General features: G+C 39.2%; 1 protein-coding gene across 1 annotated transcript in view; it reads left to right on the forward strand.

The window, feature by feature from the left end:
• The first annotated feature begins 4,002 nt into the window (after positions 1-4,002).
• The window catches only part of LOC115229975 (RNA-binding protein 28), a 40,788-nt gene continuing 18,854 nt past the window's right edge, over positions 4,003-25,936 (forward strand). Inside the window, exons 1-9 of the mRNA XM_029800234.2 lie at positions 4,003-4,271; positions 8,543-8,591; positions 9,952-10,076; positions 14,643-14,736; positions 16,716-16,843; positions 18,102-18,202; positions 20,245-20,317; positions 22,793-22,885; positions 24,686-24,760. Coding sequence (XP_029656094.1) covers positions 4,139-4,271; positions 8,543-8,591; positions 9,952-10,076; positions 14,643-14,736; positions 16,716-16,843; positions 18,102-18,202; positions 20,245-20,317; positions 22,793-22,885; positions 24,686-24,760 — 871 coding nt within the window. The 5' untranslated portion in view covers positions 4,003-4,138. The remainder of the gene's footprint in view (positions 4,272-8,542; positions 8,592-9,951; positions 10,077-14,642; positions 14,737-16,715; positions 16,844-18,101; positions 18,203-20,244; positions 20,318-22,792; positions 22,886-24,685; positions 24,761-25,936) is intronic.

Genomic DNA, 25,936 nt, shown 5'->3' on the forward strand with positions numbered 1-25,936 from the left:
GGTGTTTTCAAAAGAGTTGGCATATGCAACCTGATCACCTCTGCCGATCAAACTCCCAACCCATGCGCTCCCATCGCGACATTGATTCTGCAGAACTGGTTTGGGTATGAAAACCAACTTTAAAGTATAAATATAGATGTTTTTGAATCAGTAATGTATGGTTAAGTCCCATTTGGGGTAAAAAAAAATCAATAAACTGATTATTTATGGGGGTTTTCATTTAATCAGTATTTGAAAAATCGATAAACCGATTCCTTATAGGACTTCCCACTAAAATTGGTTACACTCCATTTTCAACCATAACGTCTATCAATTTTGATGTATTTCGTTCAAACTTGATGCCAGCATTACTTAGGATTCATGGGATCTTTGAATGCTTTAAGTTCTCCAAAAACGAAAAAAAAAAAAAGCAATCGATGAGTGGAAAAAATCGATTAACCGATTCCTTATGGGATTTCCCAATCAAATTGTCTGCAAAAATTCAGCCAAAAGTTTACCAATTTCAACGGATTTCACTCAAATTTGACGTCGATGTTACTTAGTTTGCTTTGAAATAAAGAGCTTGTAGGGAATACGACCGTACGTAAGGAGTTGGTGACAAATGTCTCCTTTTGAACGCGGCGTGGTCGCCCCTAACAAAATAAATAGCCAAATACATGATATAAAATACAGTGCCAAAAGGAATGAATGAATGACGACAACCGTTCTACTGTTTGAGAGAGAAGACTTTATTTACAAAGTGTACAAAGATAATGTATGGGTGCTAGCAAAGTGTAGTGTCTGGATGCGTGCGACATAGTGTTTGTGTCTGTGTGTTCGTGTATGCGACAGAAGGTGAATGCGTATACAACAGAATACAGACCATAAGATACGTTTCTCAGCATATTGAGTTAGATGGAATTTGTTTACTAGTTCGTAAGTGAGGTACACGATAGCAAATTCTATAACAAGATGTTGTGGACACGAGGCAGGGGCCGGTTGGGCACATGTCGTGCAGAGGTTGGGGCTTCAATGCCGTGCCGAGTCTCTTGATACAGAAAGTTCTTTCAGGTAGAATGCAACTGTTTTACCTCGGTGAAATATTCATAACAGTGTGGAGTTTAAACCTGGTTTTGTTGATGTGTACATATTTGAAGTTGACAGTGGTAGAGACGTCCTACGTTGCTGGTGTACATTGGCGTCGTCATGGCTGAAGCAGGAGCATGGCTGGCTGGTTGGCTGGCTGGCTGGTTGGCTGGCTGGCTGGTTGGCTGGCTGGCTGACTGGCTGGCTGGTTGGCTGGCTGGCTGGTTGTCTGTCGCTGGAACTAGAACACGGCTGAGTAGCTCTGTGGTCAGTGACTAGACCTTAGAAGGTCTAGAGCCAAAGACCCGGAAGGCTGTTGATCTTGCCCTTTTAAAGCCTGAGGTAGGCTCAAATGAAGCAGACCTTATCCGAAGGTCGTGATTGGTTGGCTTACACACTGGCGCGAAAAAAGTCGAAAGACAAACTGCGCCAAATGCCAACAAATCAGTGCAGTGGACACAACAGGGTCAAGCTAGCCAAAGATGGTTGTTATCTCACCGAGATCATTCTTAATGTGTCTCCCAAACAGTGAGGATATCATTTACGATATACAAGCTTGATAAGCTTAATAATCCTAACTTAATCCCGAGCAAAGCCGGGCTATACTGCTAGTATTTTCTAAATCTAAATATCTTATTTGAAATTTTATCCGTTGCTGCAATATTTTAAGTAAAACGTTTCTTGTTCTTTACTTTACCTCATGTAATACGTTGTCCTTAACTTTTCCAAGTGTAATAGCCTGTCCTGTGATTTTCCAGGTTTATAATCTTAAGATTATAATCTTAAGAATATTATTCCTCATTTTTCGATGTAATAATGTCTTTAATGCATTTGGGGAAGGCCATTTGCTCAGCTGATATAGTTTTTGTAAAGTAATCAATATTTATAAAAATCGTATTTTATCGCAGTCAAATGTGTAGTAAAAACACTTCATTCCTATTCTTTTATTTGTTTCAGTCATTTGACTACGGCCATGCTGGAGCACCGCCTTTAGTCGAACATATCGACCTCAGGACTTATTCTTTGTAAGCCTAGTACTTATTCTATAGGTCACTTTTGCTGAACCGCTAAGTTACAGGGACATCAAGCGATGACATACATACATACATACATACATACATACATACATACATACATACATACATACATACATACATACATACATACATATACACACTCTCAAACGACGGGCTTTCAGTTTCTGTCGACCAAATCCACTCACAAGGCTTTGGTCAACCCGAGGCTATAATAGAAGGCACTTGCCCAATGTGCTACGCAGTGGGACTGAACCCAGAGCCATGTGGTTGGGAAGCAAGCTTCGTCGGGTCACCGGGAAAGTTTGAGCTTCCCAGCAACGGAGTTCTGTTTCGTGTTTTTTTTTTCTTTTTCAGGTTATTTCGCATGCTTTCAACGAACGTGACATTGAAATCAAGCATAAGCAGCTCCTTTCCACAGAAAAGGAAAGATTTGGCTGCTATTTCTCGCACGCCCTGCTACAACGTAGCAGGCATTTCAGGTCCATTATCGCAAATAGCGGTTACGTGGTAGCAGGGTGTGCTAGAAACAGCAGCCACATTTTTGGAAATGAGATACGTTAAATGCTCTCGAAAAAACTATGGAAAAAAATTGGATCTTTTCATTTTGAAGGCCAGATTTTCCTAGTTAACAAAAAAATTTGAAACTTCGTATACTGGTAGAATGTGTCAAAAGAAAACATTATTGTAAACAAAATTGAAAACAAAATTGTAATTCGTAACTTAAACGTAGTTTAATTTTAACAAAAGCGAAAATAGAAACATTTTTCGTTTTCAAATCACTGTATAATCGAAAGATAAGAGTTATTTCCCTTCCAGGATCAAGCTAATTTCGGAGACTTTTTCCATTAAACATGGTTTTGGGTATTTATACCCCGAAAACTCTTAATATCTTCAGAACGACTTATCCAATTTAAGCGAAATTTGTTTTATTCCGTTCGTATTTACATATTAGTTTAAACTTCATTCATAGTATTTTCCCATTATGTGCTAGTTTGCCTGAGTAACATTGCAAGCAAGCAAGCAAGATAGGAGTCGCTGTATGGATAGGCGCTTACTTCCCAACCACACGGTTCTGGTTTCAGTCCCACTTTGTGGCACCTTGGGCAAGTGTCTTCTACTATAGCCTCGGGCCGACCAAAGCCTTGAGTGGATTTAGTAGACGGAAGCCCGTCGTATATATGTATGTGTGTATATGTTTGTGTGTCTATTTGTTGGTGTATTTGCGTCCCCGTAACTTAGCGGGTCGGCAAAAGAGACAGGTAGAATAAGTACTCGGCTACAAAGAATGAGCCCTTTGGTTGATTTGTTCAACTAAAGCCGGTGCTCCAGCATGGCCTCAGTCAAATGACTGCAACAGATAAAAGAATAAAAGAATACCAGTAAAGTTAATCGCCACATCAAAGTGACTGATCCATGTTACGACTAGTTTAACCCCAGGCAGGTCTTTCGCCAGCTGGTTATCGGTTGGATTCTGAACCTCTGATGATCAAAATTGTATTGTATGGCAGCACTCCGTTGGTTATGGCGATGAGTGTCCCAGCTGATTCAATCAACGGAACAGCTTGCTCGTGAAATTAATGTGCAAGTGGTTGAGCACTCCACAGACATGTGTATCCTTAACGTTGTTCTCAAGGAGATTCAGCGTGACAAAGTTTGTGACAAGGCTGGCCCTTTGAAATACAGGTACTACTCATTTTTGCCAGCTGAGTTGACTGGAGCGACATGAAATAAAGTGTCTTACTCGAGGACATAAGGTGAGGTCGGGAATCGAACTCATGACCTTACGATCATGAGCCACCCTAACCACTAGACGACACGTCTTCACAAGGTCCAAAATACAAAATTTCGAAGACCGCTTTTTATTTTATTTTATAATTTTTTTTCTTTAAAAACACGCTAGAAGAGACGACTGAAAAAAAAATTTCACGCTGAAACGAATACATTCCGGAAATTTTAGTAGTTTCGTTTAGCTGAAATAAGAAGACAATATTAAACGCATTCCAGATTTTGTATATTTATAAGGCACGATAGCAAATATGGAGGAGCACGTGGAACAGTCTCGGACACTGTTTGTTAGGAAAATACCTCTGACAGCAACAAATGAATCCCTTGCGGATAAATTTAGTGAGATTGGACCAGTTAAACGGGCTTTCGTTATTAAAGAAAAAGGTAAGTTTCTAATGATTTCTGTTTATTACTTATAAATTTCTCCAGCTACATCGATGTATGCATGTGATAATAATTAGAGTTGGTTCAATTTGTAATTATTGTTAGCATGTGGTGAAGAATATTTATTAAATATGAATATTACAGACTTAAATATATAAAATAGAATTAATAATTATATTTCTAATAACTGAAAACGTCGGTGAGAGAAAGCCCAACTGCTTATTTTTACTTATGATCATAACATGTAAAAGTAATTAATGTAGACAACACAAATATATACTACGGCTGTAATTAACCGTAATTATTAGTATTGGCGAAGTTTCGCATTACAACCGAAACTATGCCTCAGTATTAATACCCACTAAGGCGGTCAGCTGGCAGAGCCTTTAGCACACCGGATAAAATGCTTAGCGGCATTTTCGTCCGTCTTTACTTTCTGAGTTCAAATTCCGCCGTGGGAATCAGAATCGTACCTCTCCTGAAAAAAAAGCGATTCTGCATTAGCCCCTGGTCGACTTAGCATTTCATCATTAAATACAGGAAAGATGTAGCGGTTGGGTATTGGGGTCGATGTAATCGATTTACAACACGCTCCCCTGAAATTGCTGGCCTTGTGCCAGAATTTGAAACCTAAATCCCTTTATTGGTGAAAGTGCTTAAACATTTTGTCTGAGACGTGTTATTTTAATCTCGAGGTTTAGTGGTTAACTGGCAAGAACAACATGTAGTAAAGCCAACGTGGAATCCTATAAGTGGTCATTGAACTTTCTAGAAACAACAGCTAAATCTCTCAACCCACCCTACCTGTCTTTAAAATAGACACATTGAATCCTGGATAGCCTTAAAAAATAGGATGGTCACGGCCTAATTGCCTTTGATGAGGGGAAACAACATCTTAATTCATAAAACAAGGAAACCTGATCACTTGAGTTGCTAGAAAGAGCAGCTAAATCTCTCGCTTAACAACCTCCAGTGTCTTAAAATTGCGAAGTACACATTGTAGTATTAGATATATACCAACCCCCTGCGACAAAAAACGAGCTGGTCGTTGCTGGAATGTTTTCCATGCTTGCATGGATTAGATTGCCTGGTCAGAGTGACGTGGAAAATTGGAAAGAGCATTTGCACGAGCTCTTTGCTTACGAAGAACGTGCAAAGAGGTCAAGAAGGCCGGACATATTTTTTGCAATTGACAGCAACCGAATCGACACCGCCTGAGGCTTTTTGTTTACAACCAGCGAAACACATGTGAAGACGGGAAATATGAATTCACTAACATACACGCACACACACACATAGGCGCAAGAGTGGCTGTGTAGTAAGAACCTTACTCCCCAGCCACGTGGTTCCGGGTTCAGTCCCACTGCGTGGCACCTTGGTTATGTGTCTTCTACTATAGCCTCGGCCGACAAAAGCTTTGTGAGTGAATTTGGAAGACGGAAACTGAAAGAAGCCTGTCGTATATTTATATATATATGTGTGTGTGTATTTGTGTGAATGTGTTTGACACTAATACACCAACATCGCTTGACGATCGATGTTGGTGTGTTTACGTCTCCGTAACTTAGCGGTTCGGCAAAGGAAACCGATAGAATAAATACTAGGCTTACAAAGAATAAGTCTTAGGGTCAATTATTCGACTAAAAGGCAGTGCTCCAGCATGGCCGCAGTCAGATGACTGACACAAAAGGATATATTTATATATGGGTAATTTTTCAGTATAAGTTCGAAAAGAACAGAAAAAACAAAACCAACTAACGAAAATTAAAGGGTTAATATAGGGCGTTACGATTATCAGAAAAAAAAAAAAAATGTGTGTAATAGGTGTAAAACAACTTCCTATGAACGAATTAGGTTAATATAGGGTTAATATTAGGTTAACCAAGTTATCAATAGTGTCCACAATATGTTTTGAATTTAGGCTTACAGCTGCTTCAGAAATGCATTTGGGTGAGTTCATGGTTCAACATATATATATATCTCATCATCATCATTTAACGTCCGTTTTCTCTGTTAGCATGGGTTGGACGGTTCGACTGGGGTCTGGGAAGCCAGGAGGCTGCACCAGGCTCCAGTCTGATCTGGCAGTGTTTCTACAGCTGGATGCCCTTCCTAATGCCAACCATTCCGTGAGTTTAGTGGATGCTTTTTACATGACACCGGCACAGAAGCCAGTCAAGATGGTGCTGGCTTCGGCCACATCAGAGGCGCAATAGCCCAGTGGTCAGGGCAGCAGACTCACGGTCGTAGGATTGTGGTTTCGTTTCCCAGACCGGTAGTTGTGTTTATTGAGTGAAAACACCTAAAGCTTTACAAGGCTCCGGTGAACCCTTCTGTATTCTTTCTCTCACTCTTTCTTCCTGTTTCTGCTGTACATGTATTTCAGAGTGCCTGCCTTGTCACACAGAAACTCCCTGAGGGTACAAGTTTCTGTGGAGTGCTCAGCCATTTGTATGTTAATTTCATGAGCAGGCTGTTCTGTTGACTGGATCAGTTGAAACCTTGTCATCATAAGTGACAGAGGGCCACGAGATATATATATATATATACTAGACATAAGTTTCATAAACTATAAGATGTAAATGTCCACACTACCACACTTGAAACATACTGTTATAACACTTTATCTCGAATGTACGTGAAGATGTTTAGAATGCCCAAACTTATTTCTGCAAATGTGCTAAGCACTGATGCTGATCATTGTTTAATCAATAAGCATAGGAGTGAGGTAAATGCAGTAAAAATAGGGGATTTGGTGGGGCCCCATTGAAGCGACCCTTCAGAAATTGAACCCCTTATGAGAGTTCATGGTATGTCATTGCTCTGGTTTGGTCGCCAATGCCATGTATTAAGTTTAAAAGTCAGTGGGGCCCCAATTAGGCAGCCCTTAAAAAAAACAGACCCCCGCTTTCTTAGGACATGCCCTGGGATTAGGGGAGTTGCTGGTTTGAGTTTCGTTGTTCTTGCACCAACGGTCTTGGGGTAGTTAACAAACATAACAGAGAAACATCACTGAAATTTATAATAGGATATATTTATATATATATATATAAATCATATATATATATAAGATGCAACACGGAATTTTGTCAGTGAACAGGTCGAAAATATTTTGGCAAATTAAATTTAAATGTTGAAGTGAATCTAACGGTTTTTATGTGTTTCTTAAATGACTTATAAACACCTTCCATGCTGCAATTGTTTATCTCTCTATATATAAACGGCAGTTTGTCTGTCTGTGTGTCTGTCAGGTTGTACCCTTACCCTGACCACAGCTTTCAACCGATTCTGATGAAACTTGACACACACATAGCCCAATGTCATAATTCAAAACTAACGCAGCGAAAACTTTGAAACACTCCCCCAGTTCTGAAAATAATCGATGAATTCGACATGGGGTCGAGAATCTAAGCTTTTTATTTGCAACACATTTTCTGTTGTAGTTTTCGCAACTTGCAATCGATTTTCACCAAACTCATGGTGAAGCTTAATGTTACCCTAAGAAACTTAATTCTGACGTTAGTTTTCCATGCAATACCTTACCATCAGAAAAAATCGATAAAATCATGCCATTTTGGGAAATCGCGTTCAAATTCAAGATGGCATATTTTCGACAATATCTTTCACAAATTGGCAGGAATTTTTTTTAAATTCACAGCGAGCATCATGTCTGCTCCAGGGGCTCTTACATACCTGGGCAATGGGGGGCTATGCTGCTAGTATATATATATATATGGCTATGTGGTAAAAAGCTTGCTTCCTAGTTCAGTCCCACTGCATGGTATCTTGAGCAAGTGTCTTCTACTTTCTAGTTTCTGATGGGATTTGGTAGACAGAAACTGAAAGAAACCTATCATATACATGTGTGTATGTCTATTGGTGCTTGTCTCACCTCCACCCCCACTCTTTGTGAACCAGTGTTGATGTGTTTATGTACCCACAACTTAGCAATTTGGCAAAAGAGACCGATATAATAAATGTCAGTCTTAAAAAATAATAAGTATTGGGGTCAATTCATTCAGCTAAAATTCTTCAAGGCAGTGCCCCAGCATGGCTGCAGTCTAATGACTGAAACCAGTAACAGATATACATATGTATGTGATGGGTTTCTATCTGCCATTTTCACTTGCAAAGTATTGACTTGCAGTTATGGGCATTAACTGAAAGCTTCCACACATTGGTTTGAACCCTTTCTTCGTGGTTGTAAAATGAATTGCTTAACCATGCACTTGTGTCTGCATCTCATGAAATTTGTTGATTTTTATTTCTAGGTGAAAATAAGAAGAACCGAGGCTTTGGTTATGTCACATATTCTTTCAGGTTTGTAATAAATATTCCATTGAATTTGTCTATCTTCTACTGTTACATGAATTGTTATTGAATATGTATTTATTGGGCCTCACAGGCAGTGTAGCCGATGCCATTGTAGCATAGCTAGCACTCGTGCTGGTGGCACATAAAGAGCACCCTTTGAGCACTGGGCCTCACAGATGCAATGACAATTGACAAAGACCTTTGGCAATATGCTATGCTTGAGAAGGAAAACCCATCAAGTTAAATGAAATCTTGGTCGTAGCAGATACTGGTGTTACACAACTGGCACCCATGCCAGTGGCACATAAAAGCACCCATTACACTCTTAGAGTGGTTGACATTAGGAAGAATATCCAACTGCAGAAACTATTCCAAATCAGACTGGAGTCTGGTGCAGCCCCTCAGCTTGCCAGCCCTGGTCAAACCGTCCAACCCATGCCATCATGAATAATGGACACCAAATGATGATGACGAAGATGAAACAGAATAGGTAACCAGATGGTCACAGTTTCAAATCCTGTCACTACCCATTCTTTAAATGTTACTCAACTTGTTCAGTTATCCAACATCATGAAAAGAGCATTCGGCTGTATGCTCTTCCTAATGCCAACCACTCCGAGAGTGTAGTATTTGCTTTTTACATGCCACCAGCACAGGTGCCAGTCAGATGGCACTGGCAGCTGTAAAATATTTAATCCTGTTGTAATTATAAATTATTGCAACAAAATTCTGTTATGTCATGGATTTAAGAATAAGGTAAAAATACATCAACATCATCGTCATTTAACGTCTGCTTTCTGAGCTGGCATGGGTTTGACCGTTTGACAGAGGGCTGGCAAACCAGAAGGCTGCATCCAATTGGATCTGGCAAAGTTTCTACAGCTTGATGCTCTTCCTAACACCAACCACTCTGAGAGTGTAGTGGGTGCTTTTTACATGCCACTGACACAAGGGCCAGAATTGGCGGTACTGGCAGTGACCACGCTTGAATGGTGCTTTTTACATGCCACCAGCACGACAGTGACTTCACTTGGCTCAACGGGTCTTCACAAGCACAGTGTATTGCACAATGATTGAAGGGTACTCTTAGACATGCTGGTTATTCTGCACTGGCATAGGCCACAGTTATGTTCTCACTTGGCTTGCTGGGTTTTCTCAAGCACTGCTTATCTCCAAAGGTCTCAGTCATTTGTCATCACCTCTGTGAGGCCTAACGTTCGAAGGTCGTGCTTCACCACCTCATCCCAAGTCTTCCATAGGTTCCCTCATGATAATGATATGTATGTATATATTTAGTATGATCATGATGATATGTGTGTGTATATATAGTATGAGGACTAAATATATTTTCTTCTTTTTCTTGCAGAGATGATGCTGTTAAAGCAATGGAAACCATCAAAGAATTTGATGGTCGTAACATATTCATCACTTTTGCCGATCGGAGAAATATGGGTGATTCTTCATCACAGAAAAGAGCACCCCCAGCCAAACGTACGTCGACATATTGACTTTCTATCTCTTATAATGTAAATGTATCCAAGATCCTTGAAGCCAGATATTTTGTTTTCTGTCTTGTGAACAGAAATAGGTCTACAGCGAGACCCTTAATCCATCATCATCATTTAATGGTGATGATGATGATGATGGAATAGTTGTCTTGCTGTAGACATATTTCCTGTCTCCTTATTCTTAATTCTACATGATCCTGTTTTTAGGTGCAAGTGTGAGTGTGAGGTAAGAAGTTTGCTTCCCATCACATGGTTCTGGGTTCAGTCCCACTGTGTGGCACCTTCAGTGAGTGTCTCAAGTTGACCAAAGCTTTGTGAGTAGATTTGGTAGATGGAAACTAAAAGAAGTCCCTTGTGTGTGTGTATGTCTCTGCTTGACAACCAGTGCTGGTGTGTTTATGTCCCTGTAACTTAGCAGTCCAGCAATATAAATAGCTACCAATCCTGAAAAAAAAATTAGTACTGGGGTCACCTCACAGATGTAGTGACAGGTTCCCGAGACCTTTGGCAGTATACCGTGGTTGAGAAGACCTATCAAACCAAGTGAGATCATAAATAAAAAATAGACATTCTTTCTCAAGCCATGCCAGGCTCATAAGGGCTGGTTTCAGTGGCATAGAAATTTCCCACCTAGACGGGATGCCAGTCCTTCGCAGGATTACTCATTTTTGCCAGCTGAGTGGACTGGAGCAACATGAAATGAAATGTTTTGCTCAAGAACATAACACATCGCCCGGTCCAGGAATCGAAGCTACAACCTTACGATCATGAGTTCAACGCCCTAACCACTAAGCCACGCACCTCCACCGAGTGAGATCATAGTCTTGGCTAATGCCAGTGTCAGATAAAAAGCACCCTCTGCACTCTAGGAGTGTTGGTGTTAGGAAAGGCATCCAGCCAGAGAGACCATGGCAAAACAGACATGGAACCTCATACAGCTTATCAGTCTTCTGTCAAACTGTCCAAACCTTGCCAGCATGGAAAATGGATATTAAATTATGATTAGTATATCGATTCATTCAAGCAAAATTCTTCAAAGTGTTACCCCAGCATGGCTACTGTCTCATGAAAGACGAAAATAATCTAACTTGTCATCGAATGGCACCAAGCCATCTCCCTCAATACTGTTCCCTGTTCAGTTGAGGAGCCTTGTATTATTGTAAGTTATTTGGTGATCTCACTGCAGCTGGTGCCATACAAAAAGGAAGCCAGCACACTTTGTAAAGTGGTTGGCATTAGGAAAGATATCCAGACAGAAATTATTGCCAAGGCTGACATTGAACTCAATGCAGCTCGGCAGCTTGTTGTTGGATCCTGTCAAACCATCTAAATTTTACAAGGATGTTAAATCGTCATCATTGTTGTCGTCGTCATTTAACGTCCACTTTCCATGCTGGCATGGGTTGGACGGTTTGACTGAGGACTGACAAGCCAGAAGGCTGCACCAGGTTTCAATCTGATCTGGCAAGGTTTCTACAGCTGGATGCTCTCCTTAGCGCCAGCCACTCAGAGTGTAGAGGGTGCTTTTTACATGCCACTGGCACTAGAGCTAGTTAAGCGGCACTGGCATCAGTCACACTCGAATGGTGCTTTTTATGTGCTACCAACACAGGTGGCATTGGTCACACTGAAATGGTACTTTTTGAATACCATCAGTACGAGTGCCAGTCAAGCAGGACTGGCATCGGCCATGACTACATTTTCACTCAGTTCAACAGGTCTTCAAAAGCATGGCATATTACCCCAGTTAAGCAAATCTGGCATTGGCCATGATTATGATCATACTTGGCTTGCTGGGGTCTTCTCAAGCACAGCATATCTCCAGAAGTCTTGGTCGTTTGTCATTGCCTCTGTAAGGCTCAAGTTCAAATGTCATAGTGAGTTAGCTAGATCCCTGCTTCTCAACCTCTATGTCTCCGATGGATCCCTTTAATTTCTATTCTATGCAACTGGACCCCTATAACCACTTGATGTGAAAAAAAATCCTATTGTATCTTTATAATTAAATGTTATTAGGAATTGTACAGGGTGGCCACTGAAAGACTGAATGAAATAAAACAAAAATAGCTTTTACAAACACTAACCAGCCCAGGCAAAAGTACCTTGGGTTGTAGGGCGACATGCCGTGCTTGAGGAGACCTATTGAGTCAAGTTCATCAAAATCAAATCAAATGGAAATTGTAGTTGTGACCCCCATGCCGGTAGCACGTAGAAAAGCACCATCTGATCGTGGTAGATTCCAGCTCCTCTGGCCCCTGTGCCAGTGGCACGTAAAAAGAACCCACTACACTCTCGGAGTGGTTGGCATTAGGAAGGGAATCCAGCTGTAGAAACACTGCCAGACCAGATTGGGGCCTGGTGCAGCCTCCTAGCTTCCCAGACCCCAGTTGAACCGTCCAACCCATGCCAACATGGAAAACAGATGTTGAACGATGATGATGATGGTTTTTTATTATTTCATTTGGATGGAAATCTTTTAAAATCCAGCTTCAGAATGTTCTGACATGATGCCTAGTTGAGCAGATCGATGACAGGCAGAGGCTGATGGATCCTGTTAAGGACACACTGCCATACAGCTTCCACCACTGCGTCAGTGTGCTTATGCCCTCTTCCCGGAAGATCGCCGACTGATCCGGTTCTTTCAGACCAGACAGTTACATTCCGAATCATGTTTATTGCTGGGAGATACTCTGAAAGTAATATGTTGCAGGTATTTTCTCTGAGTTTGAATAATTGATTTTTCAATGGAATAGAAAAACACAATGAGTTTTACTCATTGATGGACAAAGCCATTTTAACCTGCAAAAAAAAAAAAATAAGAAAAGGAAAAAGATTGAAAATGAACAAGTTATGACTTTTTCAAACCCTTCAGTTTTTCAGTAGCCACCCTGTATAAATAAATTGTTAGAATATTTTGTGATTTGTAGAAGTATAACCAGTTTATTCTACTTTTGCTTGTTTCAGTCATTTGACTGTAGCCATGCTGGAGCACCGCTTTTAGTCAACCAAATCGACCCCCAGGTCTTATTCTTTGTACTTAGTCTATTGAATTCTTTCGTCGAAACACTAAGTTATAGGGACGTAAACATACCAGCATCGCTTGTCAAGTGATGTTGGGGGACAAACACAGATACATAAACACACACACATATATATATATATATAATAATATTAGGAAATATTATTCCAAACTTACAGGAAAAAATTCAATTTAGTAATACTAAATCAATTTTCACAATATATAATATATGTATATAAATTAAAGAACCACCTTTTATCAATTCAACAATGAAAGAACAATGATATAATTAAATTATACCATATAGAAAAAAAAATTAGATATGCAATAAAAACATATACCAATAATTAAGTAAAGTATAAAATAATAAATAAAAAGCATATAATTGGTAAAAGAACAATATGTGTTTCGTGGCTATATTTTCAAACTGATAACAGTAAAATCAATTCAATTTAAATATAGTCGCTCTTCAGGTCCAAGATAAAAACAATAAAATAATTAGATAAATAAATATGTACATAATCTTGTAAGAAAATATTAATAAATATAAAAATATGTAATTTTACAAAATACAATAATTTATCGTAAAATACAAGCACTAAATATCTTAACAAATATATTCAGGTATAAATAAAACTAGAATAAATAGATATAAATATTTATTACATCTATGAAAATAAATGTTACTTATATAAGAAAAATAACAAACTATAATATATCATTGCTATAAAATTAAAACACAAGTAATTAAAATATTTAAAACAAAATATATATATAAAATACAAAATATACATTAAGTGAAAACTAAAATGCTATAATTTAATCTATATACATTAAATTAAATTTATTTATTTAATAAACATCTGAATTAAATCTTATTCTAATTAAGTAATATATATTAAAAAAACTTTATGCTAACTTAAATACTTAATGCTACTACAAACTATGACTACAAAAATTAAAAATAGAAAATGGTTCACATATATACACACAAATTAGTTAAACTTACTATATTATTAATTTATATATAGTATATATAGATTTAATATTACACTCACTTATAGAATTAACCAAAATATCAATTAATATTAAAAGTATTTACTTAAATGATACTACATAACAAATAACTATTAGATAATATTTAGTCTTACAAAACTATTTCACAAAGTAAATTATATGTAATTCATTAATTCACAGAATAATAATAAAAATAATAATTAAATAAATATACGTATTGTAACTAATAATTATCAAGAAACAATATATAAATTAATATTTTAACAATAATAATCAAACACAATTCAATTCAAAAATTAAATGATATTGTTATATAGATCCCCGTAACTTAACAGTTCAACAAAAGAGACCAGTAGAATAAGTAACAAGCTTGAAAAGAAATTAATTGCTAGTATCGATTCGTTCAGCTAAAAACATCTCCTTCCAGATGGTGCTGCAGCGTGGCCTCAGTCTAATGGCTGAAACAAATAAAAGGTAAAAGATTTGAAAAGCAGGCGACTTTTGTCTTTCTAGGGCTTGAGTCAAGTAAATACTTAAGAGCCAGAACTGTTGTCGTGTCACAGATTCCGAAAAACACCCCACTTGAGAAAATCGAGAAACTGGCCAAGTAAGAGTTACTTCCCTTGTTTCTTCCTTTTTTTTTTTTTTTTTTTGGTAATGCTTCGTGCTTTGGTATAAGTCATTAAAAATGAAAAATTTAGTAATAATACCTTTAGCTTCTAGATTGTTTTGTCAAATGTAATGCATATTTATTCACTTGAGCGTGGTCGATGCCAGTCCCCCCTGACTGCCTCCCGTGCTAGTGGCACATAAAAAGCAAGAGTTGTCAATGCCAGTGCTGCCTGACCGGCTCCACATAAATAGCACCATTCAAGCGTGGTCATTGCCAGTGTCTCCTGACTGGTACCCCGTCCCCATGCTGGTGGTATGTAAAAAGCACCCACTACACACTCAAAGTGGTTGGCATTAGGAAGGGCATCCAGCTGTAGAAACATTGCCAGATCAGATTGGAGTCTGGTGCAGCCTTCTGGCTAGCCAGTCCCCAGTCAAACCATCCAACCCATGCCAACATGGAAAAACAGACGTATGATATGCTGGTGGCACGTAAAAAGCACCATCCGTCCGTGGCCGTTTGCCAGTTCCGCCTGGCACCTGTGTGGGTGGCACGTAAAAAGCACCCACTACACTCACGGAGTGGTTGGCGTTAGGAAGGGCATCCAACCGTAGAAACACTGCCAGATCAGACTGGGCCTGATGCAGCCTTCTGGCTTCACAGACCCCAGTTGAACCGTCCAACCCATGCTAGCATGGAAAGCGGACGCTAAATGATGATGATGATTGTTTATTTTTAGAATGAATTTGTAGAGTCATCGTTTAACACATGCTGGCATAGGCTGGATGGTTTGACTGAGAACTGGCAAGCTGAGAGGCTGCACCAGGCTACAATGTGATTTAGCAGGGTTTCTAATGCTGAATGTCCTTCCTAACGCCAACTACTCCAAGGGTGTAGTGGGCCAGTTTGAACATAAAACAGAATATTTGGACCGGATAGGGCAAGTTTAAAAACTAATGGGTTAATCCAGTGCTTGGAACATAAATCAACACAAAATTTTGATGGAAGCTCTTTATTTAGATCACTTTAACTCTTCAGTGCTCAAACCAGCCATGTCCAGCCCATCATCATCATTGTTTAACGTCCGCTTTTCATGCTAGCATGGGTTGGATGATTTGACTGAGGACTGGCAAACCAGATGGCTGCACCAGGCTCCAATCTGATCTGGCAGAGTTTCTACAGCTGGATGCCCTTCCTAACGCCAACCTCTCCGAGAGTGTAGTGGGTGCTTTTACATGCCATAGGCACGAGGGCCAGTCAGGTGGTACTGGCAATGGCCACGCTCAAATAGTGTTTTTTACGTACCACCTGCACGGGAGCCAGTCTAGCAACACTGGCAATGACCACGCTCGAATGTTGTTTTTCATTTGCCACCAGCACCTGTGCCAGTAAGGCGACGCTGGTAACGATCACATTTGAACGGTGCTTTTTACATTCCACCGGCACAGAAGCCAGTCAGTTGCTCTGGCAGCGATCACACTCAGATGGTGCTCTTAGCACTCCACTGGCACGGGTGCCAGTCATTATTTGTTTTGTGTTCACACTGGCCAGATGCAGCCTCTCACACATACCCTACAATGTCCTTCTAAAAATAAGCTATCACATCTTAAAAATCCCGAAGCTATGAGATAATACATGATTAATTCAAAACCAGTGGGAATAAATAAGCCTTACATTTGACAGAGAAATCTGAATGCTAAAGAGTTAAACATTTTGTTATATTTCCATTGAAATTCATTGTCTTAATTTCAATTAATTTTGAAAATAAAGAATTGAATGAATTATCTTTCACAGCTAATTTTTTAAATATTGTTTAGCCTGAAATTTTGATGGAAGATTTTAATTTTGCTCACTTTACTGTAAAACAAAGTATTTGTATGAAAGAGCCAGGGGTAGTCTCAGGTGGATTGGTGCCAAGACGGTTAATGTCTCCTGTGAAACCTTAAATTTTTTTTTTTTTTTTGCTGTGACAGGTCCCTAAAGAAGGTTATTAATATGGAATACAAAGATGCAGAAACCAACCCAACGGTATTGTTGCATTTTAAATCTATACGTGAAGCAAAGATGGCGCTGCGTAAACTAGACAATTCACAGTTCAGAGGTAATAAACATTGTCTTTTTTGGCGAATTCTAAAAATGTGTGTTTGTGTGTGTGTAGTATCATCATCATCATCATCACCAAAATATGCACTAAGGTTAGTAAACTCACTCTGACTCAGAAGCTTGGAAGAAGTCAACAGTAAAATGATGATGATGGTGGTGATTATTATTATTAAAACTGTTCCTTTCTAATAATCAGGTTTATTGTCCAAATGCAAAAAAATATTTGTCTTAACCAATAATGAATCTCAGATAAATAATATGATGCAAATTAATATCTCACATCAGTGGTTCCCAACCTGTGGTCTGCAGACCCCTGGTGGTCCACAAAAGTAGTACTGGGGCCCCGTGAACTAAATTCAAAATTTCACATATATATACACACACATGCACATGCATAAGGATAAGCATATTAAAAGGGGGTTCATGGGAAAACTCATTTAAATATAAGGGGTCCTTGGTACGTTATTTACATTTGACAGATATTTGTCCTCATCTTGTTTGTTGTTAACACAACGTTTCAGCTGATATACCCTCCAGCCGTCATCAGGTGTCTTGGGGAAATCTCGAACCTGGGTACTCATTCCTAAGGTTATTATTATTATTATTCGGAATCTTGGGGTTTAGTAGTAGCCCGTGCTTTTAACCACTACGCCATATGCTCGTGGGTCAGTGTTACCAACTTGCCCTCTTCCCATGGGCATATGGCATAGTGGTTAAGAGCGCGGGCTACTAACCCCAAGATTCCAAGTTTGATTCTAGGCAGTGACCTGAATAATAATAATAATGATGATAACAACATCGAAAAATACCATAGAAATGAGAACCCAGTTTGAAATTTCCCCAAAACACCTGATGAAAGCTGGAGGGCATATCAGCCGAAACGTGTTAAGAACAAACAAAATGAGGACAAATACCCATTAAATGTAAACAATATAAATAATGTGCGTAATTCCTCATCTCTTAAATATAGAACTTGGTCCTTGGTAGTTAAAATGTTGGGTACCGTTGCCTCATCAAAATTTCGTGTTAACTTACACTCCAAATGCCATCATAATAATGACAGTTATTTTACAAAATTCTTCATGGTTTTCAAAATTATTTGAAACAAAGGCAGTATATATATATATATATATATATATATATATATATATATATATATATATATATATATATATATATATATACATAAGTCATCAGAAATTTGGTAAACAAAAGGATTAATAAATTTTGTCTATATTTGTAATTTTTCTTTCCAGGTGTGACTTTAAAGGCAATACAACAATGTAACGATGCTGCTTACATGCCTCGGAAAGTTCTCAAGATGCGACGCCTCATAGTTAGGAACCTGTCTTTCAAAGTATGTTTATTCACAAAGATTTGACCCATCAACTGTTATTGCTAATACACCAACACAGAAAGAAAAAAAATATTTAGTATATACTATAGTCGCCGGCATGGCTGTGTGGTAAGAAGCTTGCTTCCCAACCACATGCTTTGGGGTTCAGTCCCACTGAAGTGTCTTCTGCTATAGCCTTGGGCCGACCAAAGCTTTGTCAATGACATGTGTATTTATGTGTTTGTTTCCCCCACTGCCATAGCTTGACAACTGATGTTGATATATTTACGCCCTGTAACTTAGTGGTTCAGCAAAAGAGACCAATAAAATAAGTCCCAGGCTCGATTTGTTTGACCAAACGCGGTGCTCCAAGATGGCTACAGTCAAATGACTGAAACAAATAAAGGGATATTGTTTTTATTGAATTCAGATCCCACCAAGGTTAACTCTGCTTTCCTTTCAGAGTTAATAAAATTAATTACCTGTTTTATACTGGGGATCAGTGTTACCAACTTGCCCTCTTCCCACTAAATTGGTGGTGCAGTGTCAGGATTTGGAACAATTATTATTAAGGCAGTGCACTGGCAGAAGCATTAGCATTTCAGATAAAATGCCTAGTGGTGTCTCATCCGTCTTAGTTCTGAGTTCAAATTCCAGTCAAGTCGATTATGCCTTTCACCCTTTCAGGTTCGATAAAATACATACCAATTGAGCACTGGGGTCAGTGATGTTACTTTTCCAAGATTTCAGGCCCTGTGCCAATAGCTGAAAAGATTATTACTTCCTCCTTAGCAAAGGCAGAGGTATTGTTTTCAGTTGTGTTTGTTTGTTTGTCCGTGGACAAGATATCTCAAGAACCTCTTGATGGATTTGGGTGAAACTTTCAGGGATGTTTGGCCTCATAACTAGCACGAGCTGATTAGATTTTGGGATTGATCCGGCACCAGACAAAGATTCTGGATTATTTTTCCAGTTTTTTTTACTTAATTTTTGAAAGCAGTCAAGTTTATATAAGATATTCTCATAAAAATAATATCTAGCTAATCGTCGAGAGGACATTGGTGTTGCCTTGGCAGAGGTTTGTGCTCTTGATATTATTATTATCAGCATTTCATCTGTCTTGATCTTCTGAGTTCAAATTCTGCCAGGGTTGACTTCACCTTTCATCCTCTGAAGGTCAATAAAATAAGTACCAGTTGAACACTTGGGTCAATGTCATTGACATACCCACCTCCCTGGGAATTGCTGGGCTTGTGCAAAAAATTGAAACCAATATTACTGTTGACTTGACTCAGGTTTGGTCTTATTCCTGGCAGGATTTATGTAGGTAGCAAGTAACTACCTGTGACCTTAGGTATTCACAAGCTTTCAATAGTCTTTCAAAGGCTTAGAACCTTCCTGGTAATCTTTCCTGTCCCCAAGAGGCAAACTTTCTGTAGAAGTTCTACAGGACATTTTATTCCAATCTCCTTCAACCATTTGTCTATACCTTTGCTTAGAGTTCCAAATGCACCAATTATTATAGATGCAACCTTTACACTTTCCATATTCCAAATTCTTGCAATTATAATTAATAAGTGGTGCGCTGGCAGAATCGTTAGCACGCTGAACGAAATGCTTTGTGGTATTTCACCCATTGCCTTGTTCTGAGTTCAAATTCCGCTGAAGTCAACTTTGCCTTCCATCCTTTTGGAGTTGATAAAATAAGTACCAGTTGCATACTGGGGTCAATATAATCGACTTGTCCTCTCCCCCAAAATTGCTGCCCTTGTGGCAAAATTTGAAACCATTATTATCCTTTTCTACTCTAGGCACAAGGCCCAAAAGTTTTAGAGAGCGGGGCCAGTCAATTAGATCGACCCCGAAAGGATGAATGGCAAAGTTGACCTCAGCAGAATTTGAACTCACAACGGAATGACCAACGAAATTCCACTAAACATTTTACCCAGCATGCTAATGTCTCTGCCAGAACACCGCCTTGAAACCATCATTATTATTATTATTATTATTATTATTACTACTATTTATATTAATCTTAATGTTTTTTTTCCTTCCCTTAACAGACTACTGTTGAAAATTTCAAGAAAACTTTTGAAAAGTTTGGTGAAGTACTTGAAGCTGTGATACCAAGTTCAAGTAAGTTAATTTTCCTGTATAACTTTTCATTATCATTATCCTTATCATCATTCTTTATTTAATGTCTGCCTTCCATGATAGTATGAGGGTAACAGTTTGATGAGAGCCAGCCAGACAGAAGCCTGTGCCAGACTTCTGTAACTGTTTTCGTAGGATTTTTACAGCTGGATGCCCTTCCTAACACCAAACACTCAGCAGTGGACTTCGTGCTTTTTACGTAGCACAAGCACAGGCGAGGTCAGTTTTGGCAGGGTTTTTACAGCTGGAGGCCCTTCCTCACACTAACCACTCAACAGAGTGGACTTCATGCTTTTTACATGGCACAAGCGCATGCGAGATCAGTTTTGGCAAGGTTTTTACAGCTGGATGTCTTTCCTAGCACCAACCACTTTACAATATGAATTGGGTGCTTTTAAGTGGTACCTGCACTGACAGAGTAACCAAGTGTTTGTAAAAGTTATTTACTACAAGCGATGTTGTTGTTATTGTTCTTGTCTCAGCTTACTCACAATATTTGCACCTTCAAAGGTGTACGAAATTAGAAATGGAAGGGTATTCAGCTGTAAAAACAATGCTTTGATAATATATTCGTCTAACCCATTGCTCCACAACCGGTATGCCATGGCACACTGGTGTGCCATGAGGTTAACACTAGGTGCACCACAGTGTGACCTGAATATAATTTTCCCCCTATATTTTTAGTTATGTTTTTAGTTCAGGTATGCCACCAAATTTTGAAAAGAATATAAGGTTGCGGAGTACTGGTCTAACCCATACTAACAAGGCAAAACGAATGTAAAACCTCTCTCTCTCTCCATATACGTGTTTGTATTTACACTGGTATAGAGACGTGTTGTGTCCCTTTATGTCTTGCTATGTAGCAGTTCAACTAATAGTGATTAATAAAAAGGTTCAAACTGAAATAAGTGTTATTGTTGATGTGAGCAGTGAAGACCGTTGATGACAGTGCCCCAGGATAACCGCAGTCCAATTACTGATAATTCCTGATGGCTAAAATTATCCTCTCATTCATTAGGTTATTGAATGGCTGGAATTACTTCCCTTACATTTTTACCATGCAACAAAACAAATTATAACATAACTGTAGACATTTTTTGGAGACAGTCTCTGCTAATAATAATAATAACAAGAGCACTCAGAGAGTACAAGCCGCTGCCAAGGCAACACCAGCATCCTCTCAACGATTAGCCAGAGATGATTTTTAAAATGAGAATATCTGAAATAAACTCGACTGCTCTTACAAACAAGAATACTAAAAATAATCCCGACCGCTCTCAAAAATTAAGTAAAAAAGCAGGGAAAATAATCCAGAATCCTTGTTCAGTATCAGATCGATCCCAATATATAAACAGTTTGTGCCAGTCATGAGGCCAAACATCCCTGAAAGTTTCATCCATATCCATCCAGCGGTTCTTGAGATATCTTGTCCATTGACTAACAAACAAACGCAACTGAAAACAATACCTCTGCCTTCGCTAAGGTGGAGGTCATAATAATAATAATAATAATGATGATGATTTCAAATTTTGCCACAAGGGCAGCAAGTTCAAAGGAGGGAGTAAGTCGATTATATCAACCCCAGCTTTCAACCGGTACTTATTTTATCAACCTCGAAAAGATGAAAGGCAAAGTTGACCTCAAAATAATCCTTTCTACTATAGGCACAAGATTGTGGGGAGAAGGACAGTCAATTACATCAACCCCAATGTGTAACTGGTACTTGTTTCATTAACCCCAAAAAGATGTAAGGCAGCATTTACCTCAGTGGAATTTGAACTCAGAACATAGACAGACGAAATGTCACAAAACGATTCTACCAGTTTGCTGTCTTATGTCCTTGGAATAATAATAATAATATTAATTTCTTTCTACTATAGACAGAATGGCTGAAATTTTGCAAAGTGGGGCTCATCAATTATATGAATATTTTTTGAAAATAGGGGATGGTATTTTCATATAAATTGTATTAAAATGTATTATAACACCCAATATCTTGTAGAGTACTGAAGATTTTTCTCACTTTGGGAAACACTGCTTTATGGCATTACTTATACAAACACATTCATACTATTACCATCATCGCCGTCACTATTATTGTTTTAATATCTACTTTCCTCTGATACATATATCATCATATGGTTGGCGTTAGGAAGGGCATCCAGCCGTAGAAACACTACCAGATCTGACTGGGCCTGACGAAGCCTTCCAGCTTCACAGACCCCAGTTGACCCATCCAACCCATGCTAGCATGGAAAGCGGACGCTAAATGATGATGATGATGGCATGGTGAGTTTCCAGACAGATTCCATCTACGTAGTTTCTTTCACATGGCATTATTACTTTATACCATCAATTTATATTGCTTATTTATGACAAAGTCAACATGTCTTTTTTTTTCTTTTCTTTTCTTTCCCGCTACTCAATCTATGAAGGTAATATTTGTTTCCATTTCAGATAACAGAAGTTGCGGTTTTGGATTTATTCAGTTCGTAGACATTCGAAGTGCTGACAGAGCTATTAAAGAGATGAATGCAAAGGAAATTGATGGTTTGTTTTGTGTATTACTTCCTCTCTGCTTTTTTTTTGTTAATGCCTCACCAAGGCAATGACTAGTGACCGAGACCATTGGGAATATGCAGTGCGTGAGAAGACCCGGTAAGCCAAGTGAGACCATAACCCAGGCCTATGCCAGGGGTGTAACCAGCCCACTTATACGTATCTTTCCTTCATTGGACCCTAAGCTCTGCTTGCGAAGACCTGTTGAGGCAAGTGAAATTGAATCAAATTTGATGACTGGCACCTGTGCCAGTGGAGCGCTAAGAGCACCATCTGAGTATGATCATTGCCAGAGCAGCTGACTGGCTCCCATGCCAGTGGCACATAAAAAAACATTTGAGCGAGGTTGTTGCCAGTGCCGCTGGACTGACTCCTGTGCAGGTGGCATCTAAAAAATACCATTTGAGCATGGACATTGCCAGTACTACCTGACTGGCACATAAAAGCTCCCACTACACTCTCAGAGTGATTGGCATTAGGAAGGGCATCCAGCTGTAGAAACTCTGCCAGATCAGATTGGAGCCTGGTGCAGCCATCTGGTTCGCCAGTCCTCAGTCAAATCGTCCAACCCATGCTAGCATGGAAAGCAGACGTTGAACAATGATGATGTTGGCAGCATTGGCATTAACTCGTATCCATGCAGTAGCTCTGTAGTCACTGAATGAACCTCCTACTTTGACTGGTGCAAAGGGTGTCAGTGCATGAGGTGACTGTTCAGACTAAGGGTGATACACAAGAGCCAGGGGCATTTATCGACAAGGGAGAGTTTGTAGGCAACAACAAAGTGCAAGTCACTCTTTGTGTCTTCAACGTCTGATCTCTACCTCTTGGCGTCTGTTATTTTCTATCAAGTCCATACCTTTGACGATGGCATTCGACCACTTTGTGCACAGTCCTTGGCAATTGTCTCCCAGGTATTTGGGTCAATGAAGTAGCGTAAAAGAATAACCTTGAGCTGGTCTTGGAAGTGGAGTTTGGGGGCTCCACATGGTCTGATACTTGAGGCCAATTCCGCAAAAAGGAGTTGATGGGGGAGGCATCAACTCTGAGCAGAGGTTAATGTGTACCAGATTGAAAATGATTTCAGAATGTTATTTTACAACCCTCTGATATTTTGTCTTGAAATTTCAAATCCTAGCTTAGTGTTTCTTTGGTAGTTTAATCTGTTGGTCTTTAGACTGCAGCCATGCTGGGGTACCGTCTTGAAGAACTTTTAGTCCAATGAATTAGCCCCAGAACCTTTTTTTTTTAAGCCTGGTAATTATTCTATCAATCTCTTTTGCTAAATCACTAAGTTACAGGGATACAAACACACCAACATTGGTTTCCAGTTCTAGTTGGGGACAAACACTGACACACAGACTTCTTTTAGTTTCTGTCTACCAAATCAACTGAGAGGGCTTTGGTCAGCCCAAGGCTATAGTAGAAGACACTTGCTCAAGATGTCAGGCAGTGGGACTGAACCCAGAACCATGTGGTCAGGAAGCAAACATCGAATATTTTTTCACATGCCACTGGCACAAGTGCCTGTAAGGCAACGCTGGTAACGATCATGCTCAAATGATGCTTTTTACATGCCACCAGCCTGGAAGCCAGTCATCTGCTCTGGCATAGGCCATGGGTTATAGTCTCACTTGGCTTGCCGAGTCTTCTCAAGCACAGCATATTTCCAAAGGTCTCAATCACTAGTCATTGCCTCGGTGAGGGTCATTGTTAGTTGATATATATAACCATTTCCTTTGTTTCTGTGTATAACATTGCTTTTATCTATCCATTCTTCATCTCTTACAGGACGCGTTGTTGCCATTGACTGGGCGATATCCAAGACAAAATATGATAAATATAAAGAATCGTTACAGCAAAAAGGTCAGTTACTGATCAGATATACATGGATGTGTGTGTGTGTGATATAATCAACTAAAACCCTTAAAAGTGGCACCATGGGGTGGCCATAGTCCTATGAAAGAAACCTGCAAATATAAGAATTCTTATAGGCGTATGGTAAGAAGCTTACTTCTGTACCAATTGGTTCTGGGTTCAGTCCCACTGTGTGGCAACTTGAACAAGTGTCTTCTACAATAGCCCCAGGCTGACCAAAGCTTTGTGAGTGAATTTTGTTGATGGAAACTGAAAGAAGCCCATCGTATAAGTGTGTTGGTGTTGGCCCCTACTACCACTTAACAGCTGGCATTGGTGTGTTTACGTCTCTATAACTTAGCAGTTCAGTTTTAGAGAGTGATAATATGAGGGTGAGTCAAAACATAATGCCATTTTGTTTAGGACAGGTATTAGGACCAACACAGGAACATGTATCATGTATCAAAATGAAGCTGGTGCTCTGTGGATCACATCCCTACTTCGCAACATAGTCACCGTTTCTCTCAATAGCAATGTTCCACCTTCGAATGAGAGCATGTATCCCTGCCCCATAAAATTCTGTTGACTGCTCTTCACTCCCTCCACACTCACCAGATTTAGCACCTTCAGACTATCATCTCTTCGGCCCCATGAAAGAGGGTTTGCGAGGCAAACATTATTCCAGTGACGAGGAAGTGAAAACTGTAGTGAAGTGGCTCAAGGAACAGTCAAAAGAATTTTACAGGGCAGGGATACATGCTCTCATTCGAAGGTGGAACATTGTTATTGAGAGAAATGGTGACTATGTTGAGAAGTAGGGATGTGATCCACAGAGGACCAGCTTCATTTTGATGTATGATACATCATCATCGTTTAATGTCATGTGTTTGTAATTATACCTGTCCTAAACAAAATGGCGTTACTTTTTGACTCGTATATGTACTGGTTTCGATTCTTCAGGGTGGTGCACCAGCATGGCCACTGTCTAATGACTAAAGTAAATAAAAAAAAATATTTTAACAAATTAAAAAATAAGAAAATGTTTGTATGCGTGTGTTTCTAATGGTTTTATATACCAGAAGATTCTTGCAGAGAAGTTTAGAATAGGGCACCCTGAATAACAACTCTTGATTAAATGATCTGCTAGAAATAACAGTCAAATCTCCCTTATCACACCCTTGGCTG

This window comes from Octopus sinensis, linkage group LG2, assembly GCF_006345805.1.
Source record: "Octopus sinensis linkage group LG2, ASM634580v1, whole genome shotgun sequence".
Taxonomy (NCBI): domain Eukaryota; kingdom Metazoa; phylum Mollusca; class Cephalopoda; order Octopoda; family Octopodidae; genus Octopus; species Octopus sinensis.